Source organism: Myiozetetes cayanensis, unplaced genomic scaffold (genome assembly GCF_022539395.1).
Source record: "Myiozetetes cayanensis isolate MyiCay16 unplaced genomic scaffold, myiCay2020 scf3, whole genome shotgun sequence".
Classification (NCBI taxonomy): domain Eukaryota; kingdom Metazoa; phylum Chordata; class Aves; order Passeriformes; family Tyrannidae; genus Myiozetetes; species Myiozetetes cayanensis.
The window spans coordinates 43,289,318-43,315,228 of record NW_026087521.1 but is presented as its reverse complement, the minus strand read 5'-3'; the positions used below and the strand labels follow the sequence as shown (position 1 = coordinate 43,315,228).

The 25,911-nt window shown below is 36.0% G+C and overlaps 1 protein-coding gene across 2 annotated transcripts in view; it reads left to right on the top strand.

Moving 5' to 3' along the window:
• The window catches only part of POC1B (POC1 centriolar protein B), a 47,496-nt gene that overhangs the window by 16,965 nt on the left and 4,620 nt on the right, over positions 1-25,911 (top strand). The window contains exons 10-11 of one of the 2 annotated variants that reach the window (XM_050324007.1): positions 6,124-6,210; positions 8,723-8,923. In XM_050324007.1, coding sequence (XP_050179964.1) covers positions 6,124-6,210; positions 8,723-8,884 — 249 coding nt within the window. In that variant the 3' untranslated portion in view covers positions 8,885-8,923. The remainder of the gene's footprint in view (positions 1-6,123; positions 6,211-8,722; positions 8,924-25,911) is intronic. The other variant, XM_050324006.1, reaches the window with a different exon arrangement.

Below are 25,911 nucleotides of genomic sequence, written 5' to 3'. Positions count from 1 at the left end.
GTAAATACTGCTACCATGGCATTTTTTTCTTACTTGGAGTTTTAAAACATTGCCATTTGGAGATTTTTTTTTTGGTGGGTGGGTACGTATGCAATATGAATATATGCAATATGAATAGTATACAGATTGAAAACACCTTGGTGGAGGAGGGGAACTCTCACAGAATTCATCACTGAGATTTCTCACGTGCCTGGTTGTGTTGATGTGTTGGATGTGAAGCTTTCTGATGCTTAGCATTTTGATCAGAACAAGAACAGGATAACTGCGTATATGACAAGCTTCATAAACAAACTTCTGTGCTGGACTTTGATATTCATTGTAAGGTCAATGAATGAAGTTAAGTTTACTGGTGCCAGCCTACAGTATAGTTGGTCAGTGCCAGAACTATCACAGCCTTTCCTAGGAGATTTAAGCCACTCTTGCTGTATCAACAGTTTGCTTCAAGACGCGTTCAAATTGCACCCAGGTATAACATGTGCTAAGTAAACAGTAGCTTATAGCTGCAGATTTCAGTTGCTTTCTGTTCAGGTCAGTGTTTCCAGACCTCTCCTGCTCAGATGCTTGGCAAAGATGTCAGTGTACTCTAAAGCAATTTTTCACGTTTTTTCCTTTTCCTGATCGCAGGTAACTGAGGAGCTCTGGGAAAGCATTAATGAGTTCAGGCTAGAGTTAAACTAAGACTAGGAAGCACCTCAGTTTTAATACTGAAAGGGCACATCAGGGAAATTTGATAGTTGAATGTCAAGAAGTTATTTATCAGTTAGTTTTGACAGACTCACTTAACCTAATGTCTGCATTTATTCGTAGGTGCTCCATAGTGGTGAAAGGGCTCTATGGTTTTGTCATTTGTCCCAGCAAAGTTTTGGACTCTTTGTGGTTTATTTTCTGGCCTGATTTCAGGATTTTAGGAATAGGGTTGTTGTGATGTTAATGGAAAACTAAACACATTGTCAGTAGAATATCTTTGAGACAAAACAGTGTCTGATAGTTCCACAAAATTCATATTATTGTAATATACTAAATTTTTACATATTTAAATTAAATATTATAGTAATAATGATTAGGATCTCTCTTACAGCTAATTTTCAGAATTAATAATGCAGTAATTTAGACAAAGTTAAGGTGAAGTTACTGAGTTCTGTTGCTCTGTATGTCTTTTACTGATTTTTTTATTGCTCCTCCTGTCTACAGAGGGGATTTTTGTTATGATGAGGAAGAATAGACCTTACCAACTGGACAGAAACATAATTTATCCAGACAAAACTAGCATCAGGTTACTACCAGCAGTAATATGCTTTAGTGGCACTAACTGTGCTTGAAATTTTTCAGTGTTCCATTGTCTTAAATATTTCCTCTCATAAATGAGAAGAAGCATCATGTCTTGCCCCACTGTGCTATGCTGTACTCTGGATAAGAAAAAAAAATAAAAGTATTTTTGTCCTTCTTTGGTTAAAACTTGTTATTTTTTTAATACCTCAGCCTCTTTCTAAGTTTGAGGCAACAGATAGAATTTTGACATTAGTCAGTTCCACCACAATACCACCCTCATCTTTCAGTGGTTCATCATGTTTCTCATATATAAGGGAAAGGAGGGATTGAATCACAGATGTGTCAGAGCGAGCTTTTGGAAGTCATCTATTCTTGTTAATGTTACATGAAGTCAGCTGTGTCTAGTTAGAGGGCCTTGAAGAATGATAGAGATTCCCCAGGCTCTTTGGGGGATCTTATTCCACTACAGCACAACAATTGTAATGACACAGTTTTTCCTAATATCTACACCTCAGATAATATTCATAACTGTTTTCTTTCTCTTTATTTTCTTCCTTTCTCTTCATATTTCTGTGAATGGGGTAAGATAATCTATCTTAACTAAACGGAAGTAACAGTTTTCTAAGAGACTTGGTAACATATGCAAGAATTACAAGCAGACAGAAGAGGCAGTTTAGATAAGGGATATTTAAAAGCATAGATGACCATTTAAGGTTTGCTACAAGCCACTACAATGTTACATAGACATTTGAGATATGTTGTAATGCATTGCCCTGAGTTGTGCTGAGCTGGTTTCTTCAGCTGGGATCAGAGACACAGTTGCAGTGTTTTCCCACATCACCTGTTGGAAGTGCTGTTTTGAATAAAGCAGCTTGCACAAGGGCATTAAGAATTATAGGTATCACCTGGTATTTTGCCTTCAGGATAGTGACAAAAACTTGGAGCTAGTGTGTACTTTCACCTTTTCTCATAACTTTTCTTTATTCACTCTTCCAAGCTATACATAGAACCATTAATATTTAAGTCACTCCCTAGGTTTTTTTTTTTTCTCTCTCTACATACCTATTTTTTGACACATAATTAACTTTTACAAGAACTCCTCCTCCTCAGACCAGCAGTAGCCTGAATTTTAATGAAGTGTTGAATTTCCTGTTATTGACTTACAATTCTTTACAACCGTTCTCCAACTGCACTGGTCAATGTGATTTCTTGAATATTTGAGTAAGTAGAGATTTAATGCTTATAATCATTACACTTATTCAGACTATTTGTAAATGTAAGTAAATGACTTGTTCTCTGAAGGCACCTGCTTTTTTTTCTGTTGACCACAGAGGTAATCTTGGGTGACCAGCTCAAATATAGATGTCTAGCAGTATGTCTAAATTTAGCTGAGATAAATCCCAGTCATTGTCTCTCTTTGACACAAGGACCTTTTGGAGTTATTTGAAAACAGTGGCTTTAAACAGTAATGCAGTTTTAGTGAAAAATACTAAAAAATGCATTCTACTTGGTGACAGTTTTATTTATGAATTTACCATGTTTGTATATAATTTACCTTTCATAATCTAGAGACCTCTTTAAAATAGATGGAAGGTAGAAAAAAGTTTCCTTTCAAAACATAGCTTTGAGATTTGAACAGAATTAAGGTACATAGAGTTTATATGTTGATCAGAAATAGCTTCTGTTGATTTAGTTTTATCTTAAAATCTTCAGTGTAATTTCAGTTGTAAAAATTTTCCTAGATGAAGGAAATCAAAATATACACTAGGTGGCAGTAGAAAAAAGAATATATAGCTCACTTGGCTTGAGGGCTCCAGTCTAGAACAAAACCGGTGTTTAATCAAATTGAATGCTACTTTTCTCTTAGTATATTTGGAGAGACTATTTCACATCACTTTTCTAGGAAATACTTGGTGTGAGTCATTTAGGACTTCCTCTTTTAATTTTATTGACTTCATTTTTTCTAATGCATGGAAGGATTCATAGAAACCTTCCTTCAAATATGTTTTCTTGTGCTATGGATCAAAATGTGATAATCGTATTACCATATTAAAAGTTGATAATGAAAATACTTATATAAGTATATATAAATACTTTTTAGTGTTCTGGTTTTTCTGTCTTGTTTCCAAAGTTAAATCTTTCCAAATGTGTTTGGTAGGATTGTTTTACAGCTAACTACATCACCTTGTTAGGAAGGTGAAACTTTTACATTTAGATTAATTTCATTATCTCATTCATTTTTAGTGCAATATTAAACACTAATATTTGTAAGAAGGGTTCATCTACAGCCTTCATGTTTTTGTGCTCATTTCTTTAGACACATTTTAGATGCCCTGACTAGTTGCTTAATAATTTTATATTTAATTTTTTGAAATATAGTTTATGAAAGTTCCTGTACCCCTAGTCAGTGTTTACAGTGCTCCTCATCATTCCCTTATCTCTGATAAAGCAGTAAGCAGAACTGTATGCAGAAGAACTTTCATTCCAAGTCCAGGATATGACACTTCCACATAAAGAGCACATTTGCTTAACTTAGTAATACTATATATTTATTTAGCAACGTATATCAAGGAAAGCATTTAACTCATTCTACAATATCTTTGATGTATATAAGGAGATATCTCAAAGAGAATGTTTCAAGAGCTATTAGTAGTAATACTGCAGTAGCTCCTCCACATTAGACTATTGATAGGTAGTAGGCACCTGCTGTCTCTCTTCTGCAGAATCCTGCAGGTGCATTGTCCTCGCTTCAGCACCCAAATGATTCATGTCAGAAAACTACTTTAGTCTTAGCTACCTGTAGTAGGATTGATACTCTGATAATGCATTAATCATGTTTATTGTAAGACAATGTCAGAAGCAAATGATCCTGGGCACTGAATAAATGTAAGCTCTTTAGGACAGTTGCCTGTTTAATCTCAATAGGCATGGCATGTATGGAGGGGAAAAAAAGTAAAATTTGCTGTTCCTCTCTGCACTGAGTAGTAAGCAGTACTGTATTCAGAGGAGACTTTCATGGATCGTATTTCTGTTAAGAAGATGCTAAAGGAGAAGTCCAGTTAAAATGGTAGAACTTTTAGCTACTTAGAAGGTTGTTATGTAGGCCATGTTACCTGGCTTTCATTCTCCTTTATCCCTTTATTTCTTCCAAGTGTCTTTGAGAAAACTGGAAGAAAGCAGGACTTGATCCTAATATCTATAAATGAGGAAGAAGATCCTAATATCTACAAATGGGGAGAATTTTAAGTATTCAGCTTGTGATGGCCCTGTAGCAGTATGAGTTTTCTTGATTGTCCCTGAGTCCCTGCTTATTCTTGATTGATGCAAAAATAATCTGAAGACAGAAAAAAAACAGTTCATGAATGAAGAATGACTTGTTGAAACTGAAGGGAAGAGCGAGCTAGTCAGAAAAGTGAGCGAGCTAGTCAGAAAAGTGAACAAGCTTAAAACCAGAATTTAGGTCTCCCCTTAAGGAAGGCTTGTCATCTCTGATCTGTAAGTGCTGCAAAGCATGAGAACCACTTTCACCTTGAATAATCTGAAAATATTTGTATTTAAAGGTTTCTTTACCTTCTATCTTGCTGTTAAACTTTGTTCACCTTCTTCTTCCACTCACATTTACTGAGGAAGATCTTACTTCTATTAATTTTAAGCTAAATTTCTGCATACATGCAGTCATGGAAATCCAAATGAACTGAATGAAAAGTCTTCAGGCACTACAACATGCTATTGCCCTCCTTCCCTGGCTACTAATTCTAGATTTAAGATTGCTTTCTCGCTACTTAACAAACATGTCTGACCTCAAGATCTATATGCCAACGTGTGGACCCTAGCCTCAGGGATTCTAACTTGTGGAAATAGTACTGAAGAAGTTACTGAGGAAGCTGCTCTGACTGAGACAGAATTTTGACAGTCTTCAGGTGAAATAGTAGGATCTTCCTCTTGAAAAGGCAAAATAAAATAACTCTTGTATCTAAGAAACTTTTAGTGACTAAAATACAACCCTGTCACTAGGCCAGTGTGAGTTTTGAGGGTTTTGTTTATTTTTTTCCGCTTTCAATAAGATGTTTGGAATTAATGCTCTCTCTGATAAGGCTGCTGTTGGATTGCTGATAAAAAGTTGAAAAGAGAAAAGTTCATTTCTCTTTATTACGTTAGGCTTCTTGGCAATTTGAAAGTCATCTAGTCTTTCTATGAATTTTGCCAGTTTATAAAATAAGGAGAATAGTACTTCTATACATCATGCTGAAAAGGCAAACAGGTTATGATACACCTAGATAATATAATGGTAGAGAAGATGCACACACAAATTTTTATAGGGAAGTTATTCTGATCCTTAGGTGAAAGCAGCAGCTTTTTCAAACTTTATATTATCTGATATTTTATCAATACTTCACTTTCAGGAAAGGACATTAGTAAAATATTGCTAAAGCTGCAGATTAAGTCCTATAACCAACAATAAGCAAGTAGTCCAACTGTGATATTAAAAGCAAAATTGCAGATGTTGTGATGAGGTGTCTGATCAATCAGCCTCTGACATTGTCTCAGTATAAAGCAGTGTTTCCTGTGGTTTCAGTAACAGTAGCCATTTGTATTTGGATGGTTAACTTATCAGAGATTTTAGTGTGATCTCCTACCTGTTTTCCACAACAGTGTTTTTCAAGTTATTTTGGCAATCAGAGTTGGGACATAATAAGTAAGCATGTCAACAGTCTGTTTGTGTTAGATGACTTGAGGAACTTGAATGTGAGAACTGACTGACCTGGATTGCTACATGTGTGCTCACTTTTTATTTCATTCTTATTTCCCTTTCTCTGCTGGTGCTGAAATAATAACATAATTCATTTTCAACAGGTTGACCCTACGTGTGATGTAACTGATACACAAACACCTGACCCACCTGTCATAGAGATTAGAACCTCTTCGTCTTTCAGGACTCTGGTAAGTTGCTTAAAAAAAAATAAAAAAATATAGCTGTTATCAGAAATGTACTCTTTCTGTCCATATGAATGAAATATTTTTTAACAATTTTTGAGTGCTCAGAGCTCAATCTCCTAAGTTCTCAACTTAGGCTTTCTGTCACAGTTCCCAAGCTTAACCAGAAGATGGTGTAATAGCAAAGCTTTCATATTATACTGTAATTTTACCACTATATAAACAGAAATTCTATTTATAAGCCCACGCTAATTACATCTAAATATTACTGTTAAAATTTGTGGTTTATTCTCAAACACTTTTTGTAACTCTGTCTTTATCTGCAAATAACGGGAAATCTAAAGAATAGCTGTCTCACGGATACAATTCCAGAAGTGCCGTTTTAATTTTTTTCCTTTTAAGGCATTTAGTAGTTCTCTAGGAGAAAAAAAAGTAAGACATTTTAAGGCAGAATGATAGGATTAGAGTCTTCTAATGTTAGCTGTATGTATGACATTGGTATGGCACGTGGGAGGAAAGGAAGGCAATGTTTTAGTGGTGGTTTCGTAGGAGGAGAAATATGCTCTCCTGGTATGAAATCTAAAAGACATGCTGTTCTAGAATTAAGTTAAAATGAGAATTTTTCTTTAAGCTCTGAATCTGGACCTGTGAAGGTATAAACTGTATCTTGAGCACTTTTAGTTACCATAAAAAGAGTTTGTGTGGTTGAAGGGTTAGTGCATATGCAGCAGGTATGGTTTCTGCTGTTCTGTTTTGTCATGAATGCTTTGTGACAGGTAAGCTGTGAAGGTACTATATAAAATTCTTTAAGTTCATGATTAAGAAGTTGATGACAAACCTTTACTTTGAAACAAATAATCATATAATAACTTGTATTTGAGAGGAGATAATATGTATTTTAATGTTTAGCATTTGTTTTGTTGTGTTTTCACAATGAAAATAAGGTTCTTTAAGATAACTTTCTAATATCAATTCATCTTTTAGTGTCATCTTTCTGTCTGATGTCTGTCTGCTGTATTACCAGCACCTGCTGTTTGTGGAATGAACACCTGTTTCTTAATCAGACCAGCCACCTAGACCTCTGTGTCTTGTTTATAAGGGTTCTGGATCTCAGTGACTTGGACCTTTTCATCTGAAGCTGGCTCAATTTTCCTAACGTGTAGAGGCCCTGTTTATAGAGACTTGATGTGTTCTTCATAAGAAACAAGGGAGAAGGACAGATGCTGGATTTCTTCCAATCACACCTTTACTTCCAAATTTCCTCTTGATACAGTTTGTCCTCACCTAAGCGATGTTGCTTTTTGCATTATTTGTGTATTTTTTTAAATCCTTCTCTAACTTGAGGTTTCCAACCTCTAATCTAATTCACCATCTTCCCTAATTCATGCCCCTCTGATTCCAACCCCAATGGGTTGCTCTTTTTCTACTGATTATCAAAGACAATCACTCTGCAGGTTGTTTTTTTTCCCCAGCAAATATGCCAAGACCCATTTTAAAGCTGTTTATGACTTTTTGGTCCTACTTCTACTAAAAGAACACTGTTCAAATGACTAAAAGTCTTTGATCAGGTTGACAGGTTAATTTACAAATGTTCTGTCTATATCTACTTACTCTTTTTGAAGTGTTTTACTCTAGCTTAAGGAATTCTTTTGCCCTTCTGATATTTGCAGTGAGAAGAATGCACTCTGCACTTGGACATCTTTAGGGGTTCTTGTTCAATGTATTTATTATGCATATAATGCGACAAGGTCTTAAAAATACATTGGCAAGTCTCTAGACCACTGGACATAGCTAATCAACGTCTTTCATTTTTCTACTGAAGAAGAGAGAGACAGCCTTTCTTAGATCACAGTCTCAAAGTATTTAAAGACTTCCAGTTTCTCTGGAACAAGTAACAACACTGAAGCTTTTGTAGGTTCTGTGTTGAGCTCCCTGAGATGTCTTCGGGAAGATTGGAAGTGTATGCAAAACCTTGCAATGTTCAATTGAATAGCTGTCAAAATTTCTGACAGTAAGTGGGCAGATGTTCACAGGTCTCAATCTAGTCTCAATCCAGGAAATAAGAGAAAGTGCTCTTCTTACTGATAATCTTTTCTTCAGCTGGAATTGTGTCCTGTCCTACTGCTTTATGGGGAATATGCTATTACTGGCCCTAAGATGACTTGTGACAGAGCAAAAAGGTCTTACTTCCCTTCTGTGAGGATTTGTTAATAAAAATGGTAGAGTAGTATAGATTGAGAGGGATGCCTGGAGTAATTTCATCTAACCTTTCCCTTAAAGCAAGGCCAACTTGGATCAAGTTCTTAAAAGCCTTGTCCAGTTCATGTGCTAGTAATGTGCAAGAATGGAGATTTCACCATCTCTCTGTGCAACTTGCTCTAGTCTTTGATTGATGACAGTATTTTTTTTTCATAATATATAGCTAGAATATCCTATTTTTCAGCATGTCTGTTACCTCTAATTCGCAGTGGTCCTCTAATAAGTATCTGTGTCTGTCTTCTTTCTATCCACCCATTAGATATTTGGGATGGCAGCAAGATCTCCATGTATCCTTTCTTCCTTGAGGCTGAACAAACCTGGTTATCTGCCTCTGCTTATATATCATGTGTTCCAGCCCCTTCACCATCTTGTTCACCCTCCACTGGACTTGCTCCAGGATGCCAGTGTCTATCTGGAATGAAGAAGACCAAAACAGGACACCCAACTCCATACATTTAAGGTGCAGTGAAGTATCGCTGTCATCTATTCTTGACAATAGTCTGCCTGGAGAAGACTTGAAAAACAAGTATTTAAAGTATTTAAAAATTTAACACTCTTGATTCTTTATTATGAATTTAAAGTGTATGTTTAGATATTTTCTTATCAGTCCATTTATATTTTTGAGCTGTAACTGTATGAAAAAATTACTGGTATTATCTCTTCCTCCCACTCCTCCTCCTCTTCTTTTTAAGGAATTTTAATTTATTACTTCATCAAAACTAACAATTAATCACAGCTTCTGCACTTAAAATGCCTGCTTACATGTTTTTTTAAATTTAGTTGTATTTTCTTGCTTCAAAGATTAAGCTAAGATATGCAGATATGAATGTTCTTTTAGAGATTTTGCTAGAAAACAATTAAATTATTAAACTACCTGAATTGTAAACAGCTTATCTTTTCAGTTTGTGTTCTAGCTTAGCTCTAAGGCCAAGTCTTTTTGAACATGATGAAAAACCTTTTTTCATCTCAGATTCACACTGATGCAAATTCCTTTGTAAACTTAGTGAAGGGAACGTGGACATTGTATCAGTGGAAGAACTTCAGTGTGATCTTCATATGGAGTTGCTTTCTTTTGGACTACAATTACAAAAGCATTAAGAACCTCCTGTATGTTATTATGTTTAGGAAATAACTTTGAATTTGATGATTCATTTATTCACTTCTGTGTATTACTGAAACCAGTGTAAAAATGAGCCATGTATGCTTAGCTGACTAGTATTTGTGCAGTGCCCTGACTTTTCCAATGACAAGAGTCTTTATATGTTGCAATTACTAGAAATTATGTATATTCTAGCCTTTTTCACTCTAAAATGTTCACTGAATTGGAGTCAAGGTTTGAGGGCTGGGAGTGGTGTTTCTTTCTCCTTTCTGTTTCATTGAGGACTGAAAGCATTACTGCCTGTCTCCCACCCCTTCTTCTCTGTGTTTCAAGCAACTTAAGCTTAATTTCTGAACTATTGAAAAGGAAAAATTGGAAGTTTTGTTTCCCTTTGGAACTGTTTCCTCCTGTTTCATCCTCCAATTTTAGTTTTACTCTTGAGGGAATTTGGGTTTTGTCAATTCTGTAAGGCAATACATTGGTAACCTCCGGTCCCTGATAAGCTGTTGGGAACAAGGGAAAGTTGATGGTGTCTCTGTAGTTTTTACTGACAGCAGCAGGAAATCACTGTAGAGGCTCTTTAATGTTCCATCCCCTGACCTTGCTCATGTAAACAGGATTTGGAGGAAGCAAAGCAATGTACTGTAATCTGGAAGTCAGAATGTCTGCGCTGGCTGGGAGATGTTTGCTGTTCTTTCTCTTCCAGTGCTATTTAACACTGAAAACATGACATGCTTTTTTTTTTGTTTACAATACAACTTCTACAAAGTTAAGACTGGATTAATTACGGAGTGACGAAAGATAAGGATTGTTTTTGTTTGGATCAAAAAGAACATGCTAAGTTTTAAAATAAAAGGTATATCTGTACTGCATTTGTAGTAGGTGTCTTGATGCAAAAAGTAGAGGTATCTGTACTCTCAATTTGTCATGTACACGTTGCTTTTGCAGTATGTATTTCAGTGTTTAGGGATTTTTTGACACACTTTTCTCTGTGTTTGTTTTAAATACAAAAAACCATAAACCCTACAACCTAAAAGATACCCTCTATATTTGGAAAGACAGCAATTATGAATGCAAAATTTGCATCTATGCTTCCACTTCTGTATACATGAAGGCTTAGTTAACTATTCTTCCTCATGGAAACTTACTTTAAAAAGATCTTGGAGTAATGTCTCTTCCTTGCATGGCTTATTACAACTCCAGAATCCTGTAGGAGAGGATGACAATAGAAATGATATCTTAAATGTTATTTTTTAAAAGCTAAAAATTCTGCATATTTTCCTTATTACACAATGTCAAGTTTATTCTGATTTACATCCTTTCCTGACTTCAGACTTACATGGAAATAAACACCAACTGTCTTCAGTAAGGTTAAAGGGAGGGGAAAAGGAAGAAAGGAAATAATAGCAATTTTATACATAAATCGTCTCCTCTGAGGCCCAAGTCCAGTTCAGAAGGGAACAGCCAGAAGAACAAAACCCAGATGTCACTTCACTGTGCAGAGTAGGAGTTGCCTTTACTGCTTGCTGTAGTTCATCCGAAAGCCCAACAGCTTTCTGTAGTCCGTGGATATCAAGTTTTCTTGGGATCTCAGACATTTAGCCTTTCACTTAAACTCAGATCATTGCATGATATTCATACATTTTTCTCTACGAAAGAAAAATTCCAGCACTATTCCCTTTGAAAGGGTGACTGGAATCATTGCCATTGAAGAAGAGAAATGTCCTGGTTTTGTTCCTTGTCCAAAACTCAGTTGCCAATTAGAATGAGCTCTGCCTTGAGAATTGATCCCAGCAACAAAGGGGCTTTGATAAAAATTGACAGTTCCCAGCCTCTTCCATCACCTTACTTTCCTTGCTCCCAGACAGAGAAATAAGGAAGGTCACTCTCTTAATAGCTGTAGATTTTTTTCATATACTGCCATTCTTCTGGTTACCAGTAAATCCTTATTTGAACAAACTGTCAACTCCCTGAACTCACAATCACAAACCAGAATGAAATTTGGAGAAACAGGATCTCTTCACACTATTTCCTAAATTTTGAGGTTAAGTGGTCTGCACCTTCTCTGTAGATGAGCATACCAGAAAACTCTCAAACCAACTCTGAATCTTTCATACTAAGTCTTTTACAAACACAGAATAAATACTGTCAATAGAGGAACTCAGAAGTGTTCGGTGCAGCAGAATAAAACTAAGAATTGTGCTTTTGTGTCTTTGCAAATGAATCCTTCTCTCTGTCCAATCTTGCTTTTAGACAGGCAATTTTTAGTGTCATCTTGGCTTACACTACACTCTAGACAGACCTTTCTACTCTTGGCGTGCTATGCAGGTACAGTGTGTGGGGCTGGTGGAGGAGGATAGGCTGCCTATTTCCCACAACTGTGCAGCTGAACACGTTCAGCTGCTCTCAGGGAAGTCTCCCATTCCTCCCAAAGGCTACACCTAATCCATCTGAACAACTATGAGGCAGTAGAGAGCTTTTTCTGTTGCCCAGTGAAGAGTCTTCCAAAGCAGGTATGGTGTATGTGAACAAAATGGCTCATGTTCTGTCAGAAGTGCCAAAAAGACGAAGTGTTTTGTATATTGAACAGTGAACTTCTAAACTTGCATTTTGAGCTGCTGTAGAGGTGCAGGCATTTTTAAAAAGATTTGTTTGCTTAATTATAAAAGCAATGCTTTAATACCACTAGCATCAAATAAAACTTAAGATCAAATACTTGAAGGTGAACTCAACATACGTAATGAAAGAAGAGTATGATCCAAATGGTCCTTGCATTTTACAGTGATGATATTCTAACACAGCATGTAATTACTGGTTTACAAAGAGAGAGCAGGAAATATGTTGTGCCTCTGCATAATTAACTAATAATACATGTCCTGATGTTCCTTAATAGGCTTCATTATATTCTCTGAGTGAACTGGAACTTGAGAGAAAGTCAAGTTTTCATTGGAGATTGAATTCTGAATTGGGCACTAGAGAGTGCAAGAATATTTCCTATACTATTTTTAGCCTGCTTTCCTGAGGAAATGTACCTTATGAAATTGTACTGTTTATTTGTATGTCACTGTTCTGTCTCCCTAATAATTTTAGAATCAACTAGTTGGTGGATTGGTTTTTAAATGAAGTTTGGAAATTAACTTAGTTATAATATATATATATATAATATTGATATAATATAAATAAAGTTAGAATAATATATTGTTGCTGTAACTTAAGAAAAAGCCAGTGGAATGTGACACTGAATTCAGTGATACTGGAATAGGCATGGACTAGCTACTGGTGATCCACCCTGTAAAAATGTCACAGCACACAGGGAGACAGCTGGAGTTGCTATAGAGCAGGAAGTTCAGGAGAGGTATCTAACAGGAAAAAATTACGCACACAATTTTTGTGAGATAACTGCCTTTTTAGAGTTTGCAGAATTTTAGTTTGTAGAGGCTCTTACTCATGGCAACAGTGCAGTGCTTCAGGAATGCTTTTCAGATTGATCCATGTCTGTATATTGTTCCTTTAGTAAATTAGCACATTTCTGGGAACTAAAGGGATGGAAGTTCCAGGTATTATTTCTCTTTCTGTTTCCTGAGATACTTTACATGTACAGTCTGACCTTGTCTGCTCAAGCAGCGTTCTCCTCTGCTTTGACTGGAAATCTAAGCTGTATTCACAGTTCTCACAGCTGATTCTGTGGCATGCAGAAAATGCCCGACAGCTATCAGCCCACACATCCAATAACAACTGGTTCCTTCCTCTTCCTGGGGAAGAGTAACATCCTCTGAGAAGAAGTGTCCCCTGAGGAATGCAGGAACAGCAATAAGCCTTTCACACAGGAAATTACTACTATAGCACTTGTAAAAAAGTGTTTCTGTCACTTGGATTGTCAGTCTGTAATGAGCTTCCTGCTGACCTAGATGATGATTTAGTACTGATCTAAATGCCATTTTTGAGTCATTTAGCTTAATGGAAGTTAATGAAATCATTCAATAGCTCTGTTACCCTGTAAGCACCTGTTTTAATTTTTTTTCATGCAGTAACACAAGTTAAGTTTGGAAATTCTTAGTGTTCATGGGACTTTAATAAATCTAAGATTGCACATTTTGTGTTACTAAGAAACAAGGTAATGCTTAGTTTAGTTCATAATGCATGACTCTCTTAGAGAAGGTTGCAGGGGTTTATTTTTCTTTATCTTAAGTTGCATAATAAAGCTGAGCTATAGATGAAGTATGTCAGAAAACAAGATATTAAAACTAAGCTACTGCCGTTGAATTATCCTGTGTTCCTAAAGACTACTGGAGTCTAAGTTGAGCAAGCATGCTTGCACCTGTGTGCTAGAAACTTGACTATAAAATGAAATTTATATATGTATATATGTAAAACCCATGTGTTGTTCAAAATTGTTAATGCAAGTTTTTAACAAAAGCGAGCACTTTAATACTCCTTAAATATTTTCATATTTTTTCCTAAATGACAATGCTTGAACAAGTGCTAGCAAATTCTGTTTATCACTTAGAGTACAGTAATATCTAAACCCAGAGGGTGCTTTCTGCCTAAAAGCTTGTTTGAGTGTTTTCCAAATATATCAGTTGTTCCAGTACAACATATCTCTCTTTGAAGCCATACTGCATTACTGTCTAGTTTGCAGAAAGAAATGTAGTTACTTGCTTAATGTGAGATAATGGAGACACTGAGTCAGATTCAAAAATTACATAGGACTGAGAGACTGAGACTTTTCAAATAAAATTCAACAACAAGGGCAAAAATCTTCCTTCATCAGATAGGTGTTTGATACAGAAAAGCTTTAGAAGTATCTTGGCTTGTATCTTCCACCAAAACACTTTTGGGGTCAGAAATTAAGTAGGACAATGCTAAAGGATGATTTCACAGTCATTTTAACTTAACAACTGTTTTTATTTGGTTAATTCCATCCAAGTCAGTTCCCTGATCTGCTCAGCTATCTGAGCATGAATACGCCCACAAAGGAAATAATGAGAAAAAATTATTTAGAGATTAAGGAGAAGATTAGCTTTGGCTGCAGCCTGACTGAATTGGATGATGTCCATGGAGCTGCGTATCCAATGTGATTGTGCTGTAACACATACAGGTGCGTTACAGGCATGACACAGTTGAACATCATCTTTCTTAAGATGCAGTGGAAAAAATGTGAACAAAGGAGGTGGTAGTAATGACTTCATTTTGTTCAGGCAGTTGATGTGTTGTATTCAGTTCTGGGTTTTTTTTCAACCTAAGACGATTCAGCCTGCTTTCTTCTGTCTGCATGGCTGTAACCTAAACAGTAGATACCAGAGGCAGAGGCTGAATGGAGGCAGCTCCATTCTTTTGCTTGAATTAGAAGCACTGTAAAGTAAAAGCTGAAAGTATATGACATCAGAGGAAAGCAAGTGAGAAACAGTCTATGGTTAGTGATGAAGGTCTTCTGGAAGAGACTGGATTCTGTTGCCTTATGCATTTTGCAGTAAGTAGTATTTGGGGAAAAAGAAAGAAGAGGAGCTCTCTGAGTGACACCACCAGTGAAGATACTGTTCTGAAAAGCTGGTTGGCTGATTTGGGTTTTGTTCTTTTTTTCTCTGTATACCCTCACAGTATGGTACTCTGGTTGTAGCAGTTTGGGTTGGTGCGAAGAAGGGAGGTAGCAAGAGAGATGCTGCCTTCTAGTTGCGTGGAGATTGTACTTCTTGAACACCAAGATGCGAGTTCCACACTGCATGTCAGATACCTCACCCATAAGCATCGCAGTGCAACTCCAAGTTAACTATTCATATTATTTGTAAAGGAAGATTCCTTTCTTACTGTGGAGATTTAAAAGAATTACTTTATCCTTAACCAGTTCTTAGATAAACCAGTATCAAATGTTCCTCACTGAAAAGATTACTTCTCCAAGACATGTTTCATTCTTATAGGTGTTCCCTCATTTCTTGCATAACTCTTAGGACAGGAACTCAGTGTCCATTCTTCCAATTTTTGCTAGTGTAGTAGAGCAGTTCAATACTTATTTGCTAAGTAGTTTCAACTAGTTACATGTAAGAAGATACTGTAATTCTTCACTAAATAACCCGATCACATCAAAGGTTTATCATTTCGCTCAGTTATATATTATGTAATTGTAGATATTTTCAACACCTCTGCTTTTTATAGCGTATTACTCTGTAGTGTCTTCTTCTCTGATGTCTTGTATGTGTACATCAGGTTGCATTTGGACAGCTGAATGAAGTCAAATTGCCAAGTTACCATGACTGTTTTAGTGGTTTCCGGGATGCCTTGTTGTGTTGTCTGTAAACTTGATTTTCCAGATTCCTGGTATGTATTCCATGGGACTAAAACAAGACCAGATTTCAGTGGAATCACTAAAGCCAGCATAATTCTGCAGTAACTTTCTGATTTAACTGTTTTTGAAGAAACACTGACTAGATAATTGACTTCATAATACATTACAACCTAAAACATGTTAACAAAATTATAGTGTGCATATTATGGATTTAAAAAAAAAAAAAGGTACTTTTATCAGGAACAGTTTCACTAAATATTATTAGAGAGATCTTCAGTTTGGCAGAGCATTTCTTTTTATTTTATTTTCCTCAAACTATATTGACTTGCTTGACATTAGGCCTTAAATACTTGCTTTATGTGTCCTAAATCAACTTTTCATGTTTTTTTCCCTGACACAGTTCTCAAGTTGACTGTGACCTGTGACCACACAATTACCCTGTTTGTCCTTTCTGATTATTGATGGAATTTCAGCTTTCCCATTCCCTTGGTATTTTCTCCATTTTTACAGGATATATTAAAAATGAGTATCATTACCTGACTTGTTATTTAAAAGACATTGAGTTCAAACTGCGTAATCCAGGATATAAAAGTATTTACATACAGTGTAAATTGTTTAATAGTATTTTTGCTATGGTTGGAATAGAAAGTGTTTTGCCAGACATACAATTACAGTATTTACTATCTTCTGAAATGGAAGATAAAAATACTTCATTAACCACTGTAAAAAAAAATATGCAAAATTCTTTAATGTCCCTAGCTAATAAGTATGCCATTGTTGGGGCTTCTTTTGTTTCTCATATTTGTAAAGTACAACTAATCCTTGAGTTATAGAAATTGTGTTTGCCTTGCATCCTATAAATCTGTGTCATAGCTGACTGTAAGGTTTTATTTATTTTCTCTTGCTTTGAAGTAATTATAAGTTCTGTTTCTCTCATGCAATCTCTGGTCTCCAATAGTGTGTAAACTTATGCCAGAGCCTTTCTCCCCATGGCATTGCTTACTGATTTCTCTCCTTTAGCCAGCAGTCAGTTCTCAGGGACCTTGTATGAAATCAGCTCCCTCTAGGATTTCTCTTCATCCACAAGACCCTCTTACATCTTGCAACAAGTTCAAAACCTATAAGTGAGGTCTGGGGACAAGCAGGCAGAAATGATCACCTCAGCATTGTTTCCTTAGGAAAGTGAGCTAAAATGTCCTTTTTATTGCTCCTAATTCTAATGTCTATAGAGTTTTTGCTAAGACCTTGAGTTATCCAAATAAGCTGTGCTTCATCACTTCTAATTTATGGTCATTAGTATTATTCTGCCTTTTACAATAGTAAAAAGCAACAGAATATTTTATCTGTGAAGTCTCTAAATCCCCAACAGGAATTTGACATTTAGGACTGGAATGCCAGCTGTTGATCTGGGATTATAGTGCCAACTGCTTTCATTTTACTGTCATTTTCACATCAAGTATGGAGTGCAGCACACAGTCAGGTTGTACATTCTTCCATATCCCACTGAGTGTGGCATCTCCACATCTTGATTAGATGACTTCCTCTCACAGGTGATGCTGTACAGTTGATCATTTATCATTTAGCTCTTCAATGCTTTTGCAAGCACAGAGTCAGCCTTAATCAAATGACATTGACAGAGGGCACGTAACAGTATGATGCTCTGTTTTACATGTCGTTTAGCACAGTTGAGTTTATATTTCTTAGCTATACCCTGGCAGATAGCACTTAATTCAGTGTTTCATTAATGACTTCATTAAACTTTAGTGAAGTATTTATTATTTATATCCGTATATATCTTTCTTTCAATTCAGTTATATCCCTTTTCCAACCCTAACCTATCCAACCAAGCTCTTTAGAGAAATGTGCTTTTTCTTTCGAAGTGCCACGTGGGCATGAGCACAGGGGAGCACAAGCACATTTTAAAATCTGAGCTGCTGTTCTTAGTGGGAGTATCTTATCTGTAAGCGTTAAGCACTTAGCTTGATAGATCACTAGAAAATACTTAAGTTAGTGTTGTCCATTATTATTATCAATTATTTTCCTCAAGATGCAGGGACGTAGAAGACTGGGAGTGTCAGTGATGCTGTATTTTCACTAGCATATGAGAAATGGCACATCCTCTTGTACCTTGCATGGACACAGTTCCACAGATTCTTGCTATCACCAGGCTGCTGCAATAAAATACCAAAGTAATCTTTCAGAAGTTTTGAAAGATCATAATATTATCAGGAATAAAGGAGTTTTTTCTAAAAACATAAAAGATGTAGAGAGACTGCAACTTTAATCATCATTAAGAGGATCATCATCAAGAGGACTTTAGTTTGAAATTCATGATGAATTTTAAGAATCTTAAAATTTCTATTCTGTTGCTCAGTAAAGCAACAGACCTCAATGCCAAAGAAATGGCAAGCAGGAATAGAATAAAAGTTTCTTGTTTCTCTTCTTCCCAGTCTAACTAGAGGACTTTCCACAAGATGGGCATGTGGTAGTTTATTGAGGTAACAGTGACATGAGCATGTTCTACCGTTGTGTTCACTTCCAAGTTGTATATGTACCTGTGGCTTTCAGTCCTGTCTCTGCAACATACTGATGCTCCTGGTTTGGTCTGCCAGTGTGATTTGTCATGTCAAGAGATGTTCCTTGACACCAAAAAGAAGTAGGTGGCGATGTAGATTTGTTTGTTTTTTTGGTCAGGACTTTTAAACAGCATTCATACATGAATATACTGAATTAATAGACCTATATAAAGACAGTTGATACTGAATTTTGTTTTAAATTGTGATGGTTTTGATCTGGATGTCACTAATACAAATAGATATCCAAGACATGTTTTGTATGCTAGACCAATAGGAAGATAAGTTAAACAATGACTTAGTGTGTATATATATATATATGTATAATTGTGTTGTCATATGTTTCCCATTTTGAATACATGGAGAATACTAATGTTTATGTTTTGTGTGTCTGTTAAAAACAAACAAAAAATGCCAAACACACCACAAGTGCTAATAATGTAACAGCAAACATAATTAAATATGGAACGTATGCAGAAGAGTTACATGGCTATTACATCTGGATGGATGTATTACTAAAATAATGCACTGTGACCACTGGAACTTAGTATTTACCTTCAAGTGGTAAACCCTTTATTTAGTGTTTTCCATTTATTTTCCTAATATATATATATACACACACAGACACACAGAGTTTTTGAGCTTTAAATACTATAGGGGACAGAACTGTAATTTGTTACACACATAGAAAAAATTTAGATATATATATATAAAATACATCTAAAAATAATATATAACCTTTTATGTATAGCCTTATATTCTAAGGAGATATTTCTTTGTGTCTATATCCTTTTTGTACTACCCTATGAGATGTTATGCTCTATTTTTTAAGTCATAAATTACATTATTATTTTCTACTTTTCTACATTAAATGGAGAGATGTGCCAGTCCACAGGGAGCCTTTTCTGCAGAATCTCTTCTGTGCAAAAGGTGCTGCACCTTGCTGAATGAAGGAGCAAGCATTGTTCTTGTTTATTTTGAGTTGTATATCTGCTTGTAGTACCTCAGCTTTTCTGGTCGCATAAGTATCACTAAACAGAATGGACCATGCAAGTGGAGTTTTCTCTTATTTCAAGAAAGAGTGAAAAGGTGTGAAAGCAATTGGATCTGGAACATGGAGTTGTGAATTGTGGACACTAGACCAGATTGTTTTCCTTCAGCTCTGTTGGCCAACTGCTGCTCGGCAGCTCAGTGGCAAAGGAATTCTGTAAAAACCATGAGGCAGGTCTTCCTCAAGTTGTTGGCCTTGTAACACTTTGCTGCTGAGAGAGATTTCCCCCTCACCACCTTCTTTTGGATTGGCAGGAAGGAAAGCTGACTGCAAAATACCCAGTTGTATCACATCACTAACAATATGAAGATGTTCTCATATAAAAAACTAAGGAAAAAAGGGACTTTCTCCCAGCATAATTTGCAGAAATGAAGAACAAAGCCAAACATTTTAGCTAACTACTTCTGTTATTTATCTATCCATATTTATTTTAACAAAAGGCAACAGGATTGTAGATGTGATCGCTGTGATATTAAGAGCATCTGTTGATGCAGAAATTGGAAGGTTTTATCCTTTCACTTGGCTAGAACATAATCTATATAAACTAGGTTTTGTCTGTATTTGTGACCGTTAGTCATTAAAATTTAAATAATAATAAATTCACCGTGGGAGATGTTGTCAGTTCCAAAATAAGAGCTAGTTCAACGAGAATGGTGTAGATGCAAATTCCTACTTTTCCCTGAGGATCAGATTCAGTGATCAAGACCTCTTCTAGTAGTATGTTCTGTGAAATTTAAGAATACCAAATGTTCTTGAAATTGTTACTCTGAGTCAGCCACCATCCCTATCTTTCCTCCTGCCCTGACCACCCAAAGTCAGTCAGAGCGGTGTTGCCATTTATCCCATGCTGACAGTTAGTCACCTCCCGTGGCTTGTTAATATTTGTCACTTGAGGTAAGAAGAAATGGGCTAAAATACAAATATCAAACATCAAACGGGGAGAATATAAATCTTTAGATCCTGGTAGCTTGAGCAATGAAACCCACTCTCTCAGCTAATCACAAAGACTTTTAGGTGTTTGGGGTTTTTTTTATAATTCTGATTTTAATGGACTGGTAGAACTACAGATCATATTCCTAAATCAGTAAGATGTTTATTTTGGTTTCCTCAAAGTTCCAACTGTTACAGCCCAACAGAGGGAGAAAATGATGAACCATTTCAAAATAAAGCTATTATTGGCAACCTTAATGCTTTAACTGCAATTTTTACCATTGTTGAATTCCTTTTTAAATACAGCCAAGCAGAACCTATCTACCAGTCTTACGTGCCAACACATTAAGCATTTTAATTGGTGCTGAACGATGTGTGTATTTTGACTGAAGTTTGTAATAGAACACTAATTAAATTATTTTTCAAGAGTGTAACAGGCATGTCAGACCCCTCTGAAGTTAATATTTCTTGGATATTTGTATGCAATTCTCAAATTTGTCAGTTTCTGCAGTTCCCTAATTTGATTCCTATCACAGTAAATTGTAAAACTCTACTGACTTAAGTACAAAGTTATGCTGGTGCTATTAAAGCAATTTTAAAAAGTCCTAGCTCTGAACTAAGATCAGCAACACTGAGTATTGTTTTCACCTGGATAAATTGAACAGCTTGTCCAAGCCTTCAGCATATTACTAATGCTAAGCACTGAAATAGCTTAGTGTAGACTTCTGCTACTTTCTCCAGGTATTATGTGAAGCTTAACAAAAGCATATAAATCTGAGTTTTCAGTGAAAATTTTGAAGCTTCATTTTATCCTTGTGGGAGGTTTTCGTGACACTGTTATTAAAGTATTTGATGTCCTCTTCAAACCTTCATCACCCATTATAGGTGTAATGCTTTTTTAGCAAAAGCCTTGGTCAAATTCTGAGTATTTCCTGTATTACATAGAGTATTCTATTAAATACTATTAGGTAGTAAAATATTTTGCTCATGGCTATGGTCACAGGATTTCAGTTCCAAGTCATGAAATATTGGGCTTTTTTTTTTTTTCCCTAATAGTAGCATCTGTCTCTTTGGCAAAGTCTTCAAACAGGTTGCTGGTATTGGATTTAACTTTGGACTCCAGTACACTGGATCTCTAACTTAATTTCTAATACTTTTTATTCTCTGGTATTTTCTTGTAAATAATTTGAATTGGAAGAGATTGTTTGCTCCACAGAAGCAAAAGGAGTAAAAAGGCAGTGGTATTGTTACCAGGATAGCCACCTGGTCAAGTGGTGGTCAAGAAGGCAAGTCAAAGCTGCCAGATCACAGCTCACAGCATCCCCTAACAGGAGGCAGTCTCGGTTTGTCTATGCCATAAAGTTTTGTTATGTTGGTATGAAGTAGCAAAAAAAGAAAATTCATACTACAGCACTGACATTGTTATCCTGACAGAAACCTTGGTACAGGGACAACTGTGCTGGCAGAAGGGAGTTTCTGTTAGCTTTGGTTATAACTTTGGAAGTAAATTGTGTGTGGGTATGTATGTAAGTATATAGTTATGGATGGACTGGCGAACAGCTCCTGTGTGCTCCCTCTACAGCAGGGGGCTCTGCTAATATAGGACCTGTCAGTGCATGGAGGGAGGCTCTGCAGCACAGGCAGCTCTGGGCTGGATCTACCCTGCATCAGCCTCCCACTTCGTGAGGCACCAGATCCCTGGTCTGTACAGACTGGAGTGCAGGGACTGCAGCCCTTCTCAGCTTTCTGCATGGCTTGAGAGAACATTACTCCCATTGTTCAGTTCTTCTTATCCTGGCAAGAGTCTTGTCTCTTCAGGATTTTGTCCTCAGTGATTTTTTGTTCATCCTTACTGAGAGGTGAAGTTTAAGACAGAAGTATGTTCCTTTGACTCTTATAATTTATATACAGCATAAATTTTTCAAGATTAGTTTTGCCTCAACAGATTAACAGTTGGAGAACTTATCTAGGAGAAATCAGTTGCATATTGTAAAGTATACGATTTTGTTTTATTTTTTTCTTAGGAGTAAACATACCTTCAAGAATGAGAAATTCGTCTGGATTTGTTGAACTTCATTGTAAATTCATTTGGAGTATGGATATACTAGGTGACTTTGCTAGGCATTTGAATAAGATAGATGAAGAGCTGTCCCTTATATATAATTTAAGACTCTGTACAATAAATTGTGTTGTTACCAGGTATTGTTTCTTTTTAAAGATCAGGTAGATTTATTTAGCTAGCTATTGGTCTAAAGGCTTTAAGTCAGCTTCTTTACTGGGGTGAAGAGGACAGAAAGGACTCATGAGCAAGCAATCCAGAAGAATGACTGTATTTCTCTGAGTAGATATGTTCCTGGTGAGGATGCTGTACTCTCCTTCACACTCTCAAGTTAACTCTGCCTCCTTCCCCCCCGTGTAGTTGATGCACTCTGTGAACCTCCACAATCTGCTACTCGAAATATAGGGAGTTTGCCAACATGTTGGAAAAATCCTAGAGTGGTTCTTTTTATTTCTGTTTTTATTCATTAACATTTGTAATACCAAATATAGCAAAATATTCCATTTATAGTAGTAGAAAGGAGGCCTTGTCCAAATAGGGTTATTAATTTTCTATCATTACTTCATTTCTAGTAAGTGATCCATTATGTTTCCACTTCCTGTTACTAGTATTCCTCCTGCCCTCCTTTGTCTTTTCACTGTCCTAGAATGGGTAAGAAGTTCAAGCAGAGTGTATACAGGGGTAAAAAGAAACCATCACTTGAAACTTTTGCCTTGATTTCAGCTATAAGATGTTCCTTTGGGTATATACACACGCAGTCCAAAGTAATATGCCTAAATTAAAACTGGCTACTTTATTTTGTAATTGTAAGTAGTGGAAATGCTTCTATAGTTTCATGTTATCTGTCCTTTGCTTTGCAAAGCTTCTTGCTGAAGCTGAAGATATACTGAAAGTAATTTATTGCCTGCCTTTGCTTTTTTTCCATAGGCTGTATTGCTGGTTTTTAGTGCCTGTGGTGCAAGAAATTTTATAATTTACAAAAGTGTTTGAATATGGTGTTCCTGAACTGTTATTTTAGAATTGACTTACTGGCAGGAGATTGTTACCTTTGGCAATTGAACCTCCAACGATTTCTATCTAGTTTGTGTTGTATGTTCATGACATGCTTTGGGTTGGGTTTTGGTTTGTTTGGGTTTTGTTTTGTTTTTAATTATCAATTATTAATATTTCGGCAGTATTGCTTGTTTTTTGGGGAGAATATTTAGATTTTCTAAAAGCTTAAACTGATGCAAGGATGTATTGTTATTAGAAATTAACATCAACGAGCAAACTAAAAGGAGAAAATGACCTGGTTTTAAGTAAAGCTTATTACTGATGATCTGAGAGTTTAGAAAACAAATTCAGAAATATTATTTATTTCTAATTGGATTAACTCAAATATTTGTGGACTTCTGTGAGTTTTCATTAGGGAAATAGAAATATTTTCTATGTTTCTGGGAACAAACAAGGCTTATTTTTGGTTCTTTTTCTGTTCTTTCTTGAAATGAATGGAATATGGAGAAAATATTTTTGTTCTGTACTAGATTCCGTATATGTGGAATTGCAAAATACTAAGAGTATTGAATGCACTCTGTTTTTCAGTGTTTTCTCAGACCTTGAGCAGCACTCTGGGAAAAAGCTGATATAAGAAAACCATGTAGCCAGTTTCTCATTATGCATGTGAAAGAACTGTTGTAAAGTATGATATAATTTCTTTGCATAAAACTATCTATTAAGGATATCTTGAGATGGACCTCAGAAGAGAAGAGTTTTCATGCCATCATAGCAACACTAAATTTAATATAGAAATCCTGATAAAATAAATTAATAAATCTGATTAATCAGACCATAACTGTACGTGTATCAGGGTTTCAGTCAATTTTGTACAGATAATAATATAAAAAAACCCACCAAAGTTAGCAACTAGTTTTCATTGTACTGTACTGGCCTTGTGGCCTCTATAAAATCAGTTAGTGTCAGGCTGAATTTGTTGTATTCAAGACCTGAAGTGCTGTTCCATTTTAGCTGAAAATGCCTGGTTTGCTAAAGATTACAGTCTGATAGTCTGGCTTGGTTTGTTGTCTTGAGTTTGTATCCTGATACCACTAGGGTGGTCAGGTTCTAAACTGAAGGGTGTGCTACCTTCAGTGGTGCCTCATGGTGTTTCTGAGTCAGACTGGATGTGGTGCACTTACATTAAGTGCTTTAAATTTTTGAGTTTAGCTTAGGCATTCTTTTAAGAGCTGGGCAAGACTCAAGTGCATAAGATGAAATGAAAGTCTTTTAATTAAGTGCAAAATTCCATGTTACAAGTTCTGAAAGAGGGCTGCTCGAACTAGAAATGCTTAGTAGAACTTTGTTTTAGATGCACCAGGTAGTTTATCTGTATTTTGCCGCTTGAATGCAAAACCTCAATTGAAGTTTGCAAATAAATGATACCAGAACTACCTCATCAGATAGCAGGGGCAGAAAGCCACAGTTGGCACTTGGCAGGTTGTTGCTGTGCTGATTCATGTGCATGCAAGAGGAGAGGAAATGAAGAGTGCTGTCATCAGCTGAAACTACAGGGAAGTTCTCCTCCGTAGGAACTGATAAAACAAAAAGCGGTTTAACATACTTAGTGTTAAAACCTACTTAGTTCTAGCCTAATAGACTAGAGAGCTCTGTTTAATGTGAGCCACTCCCTGACTGAAAAAATAATTTCAAAGCAATAGAAGTGATGTGTCAATAATTATGGCCTACAAAAACAACAACAAAACAACCAACCAACCAAAAACAGAGAAAAAAACCAAATCCTGAACAGTTAAATTTAGCATATCGACAGTGAACCGTTTTTGTTTGAGGGTAGGTTCATAAGAGGAGGAAAAAAGCAGTAATAATCATAGTACTATTAGTTCTGAGAAACTTCCCATGATTTCAAATAACCAAAAGACACGGGAAATCAAGGTCTGATAAGGTGGGAGACTCCTCTGTTATGCCTTTGCTCTTCAGTCTGAGGTTCATGCCCTACTTATGACTAATTGTTTGTAGTTGTTTTAATCACAGTATCAGAAATGTTTTAGCGTTAGTAGACAAATGTACCATGTGTTCACAATTTAAACGATTATTTTTAAAAAGCAGACCATGCCAATTTTTGTGATTCATTTGGAAGCTTACCAGTATCACTTTTTCGTATAAGCCCATCTTAATTATGAGATCATTTAGATATGCATTTGGAAGCTGTTGTCTGTATTTTCCAAATTTGTAGCTCTTAGAAGATTGAAGACTGTTGATATCCAGTTGAGTGACAGAGATTTGTATTTTTTCCTTTTTTTTTTCCCTTGAGGGAATTTTTTATCTCTATAAATAAAACTACTCAGGCATCTCTATATACATGGATGCAATTTACTCTGATTCTATTCTTAACTATCATGAAGCAAAGGGAGACTGGGATGCAGTGTTTGTTTCTGTCTGCTCTGTGAATGTTTCATGGGAAAG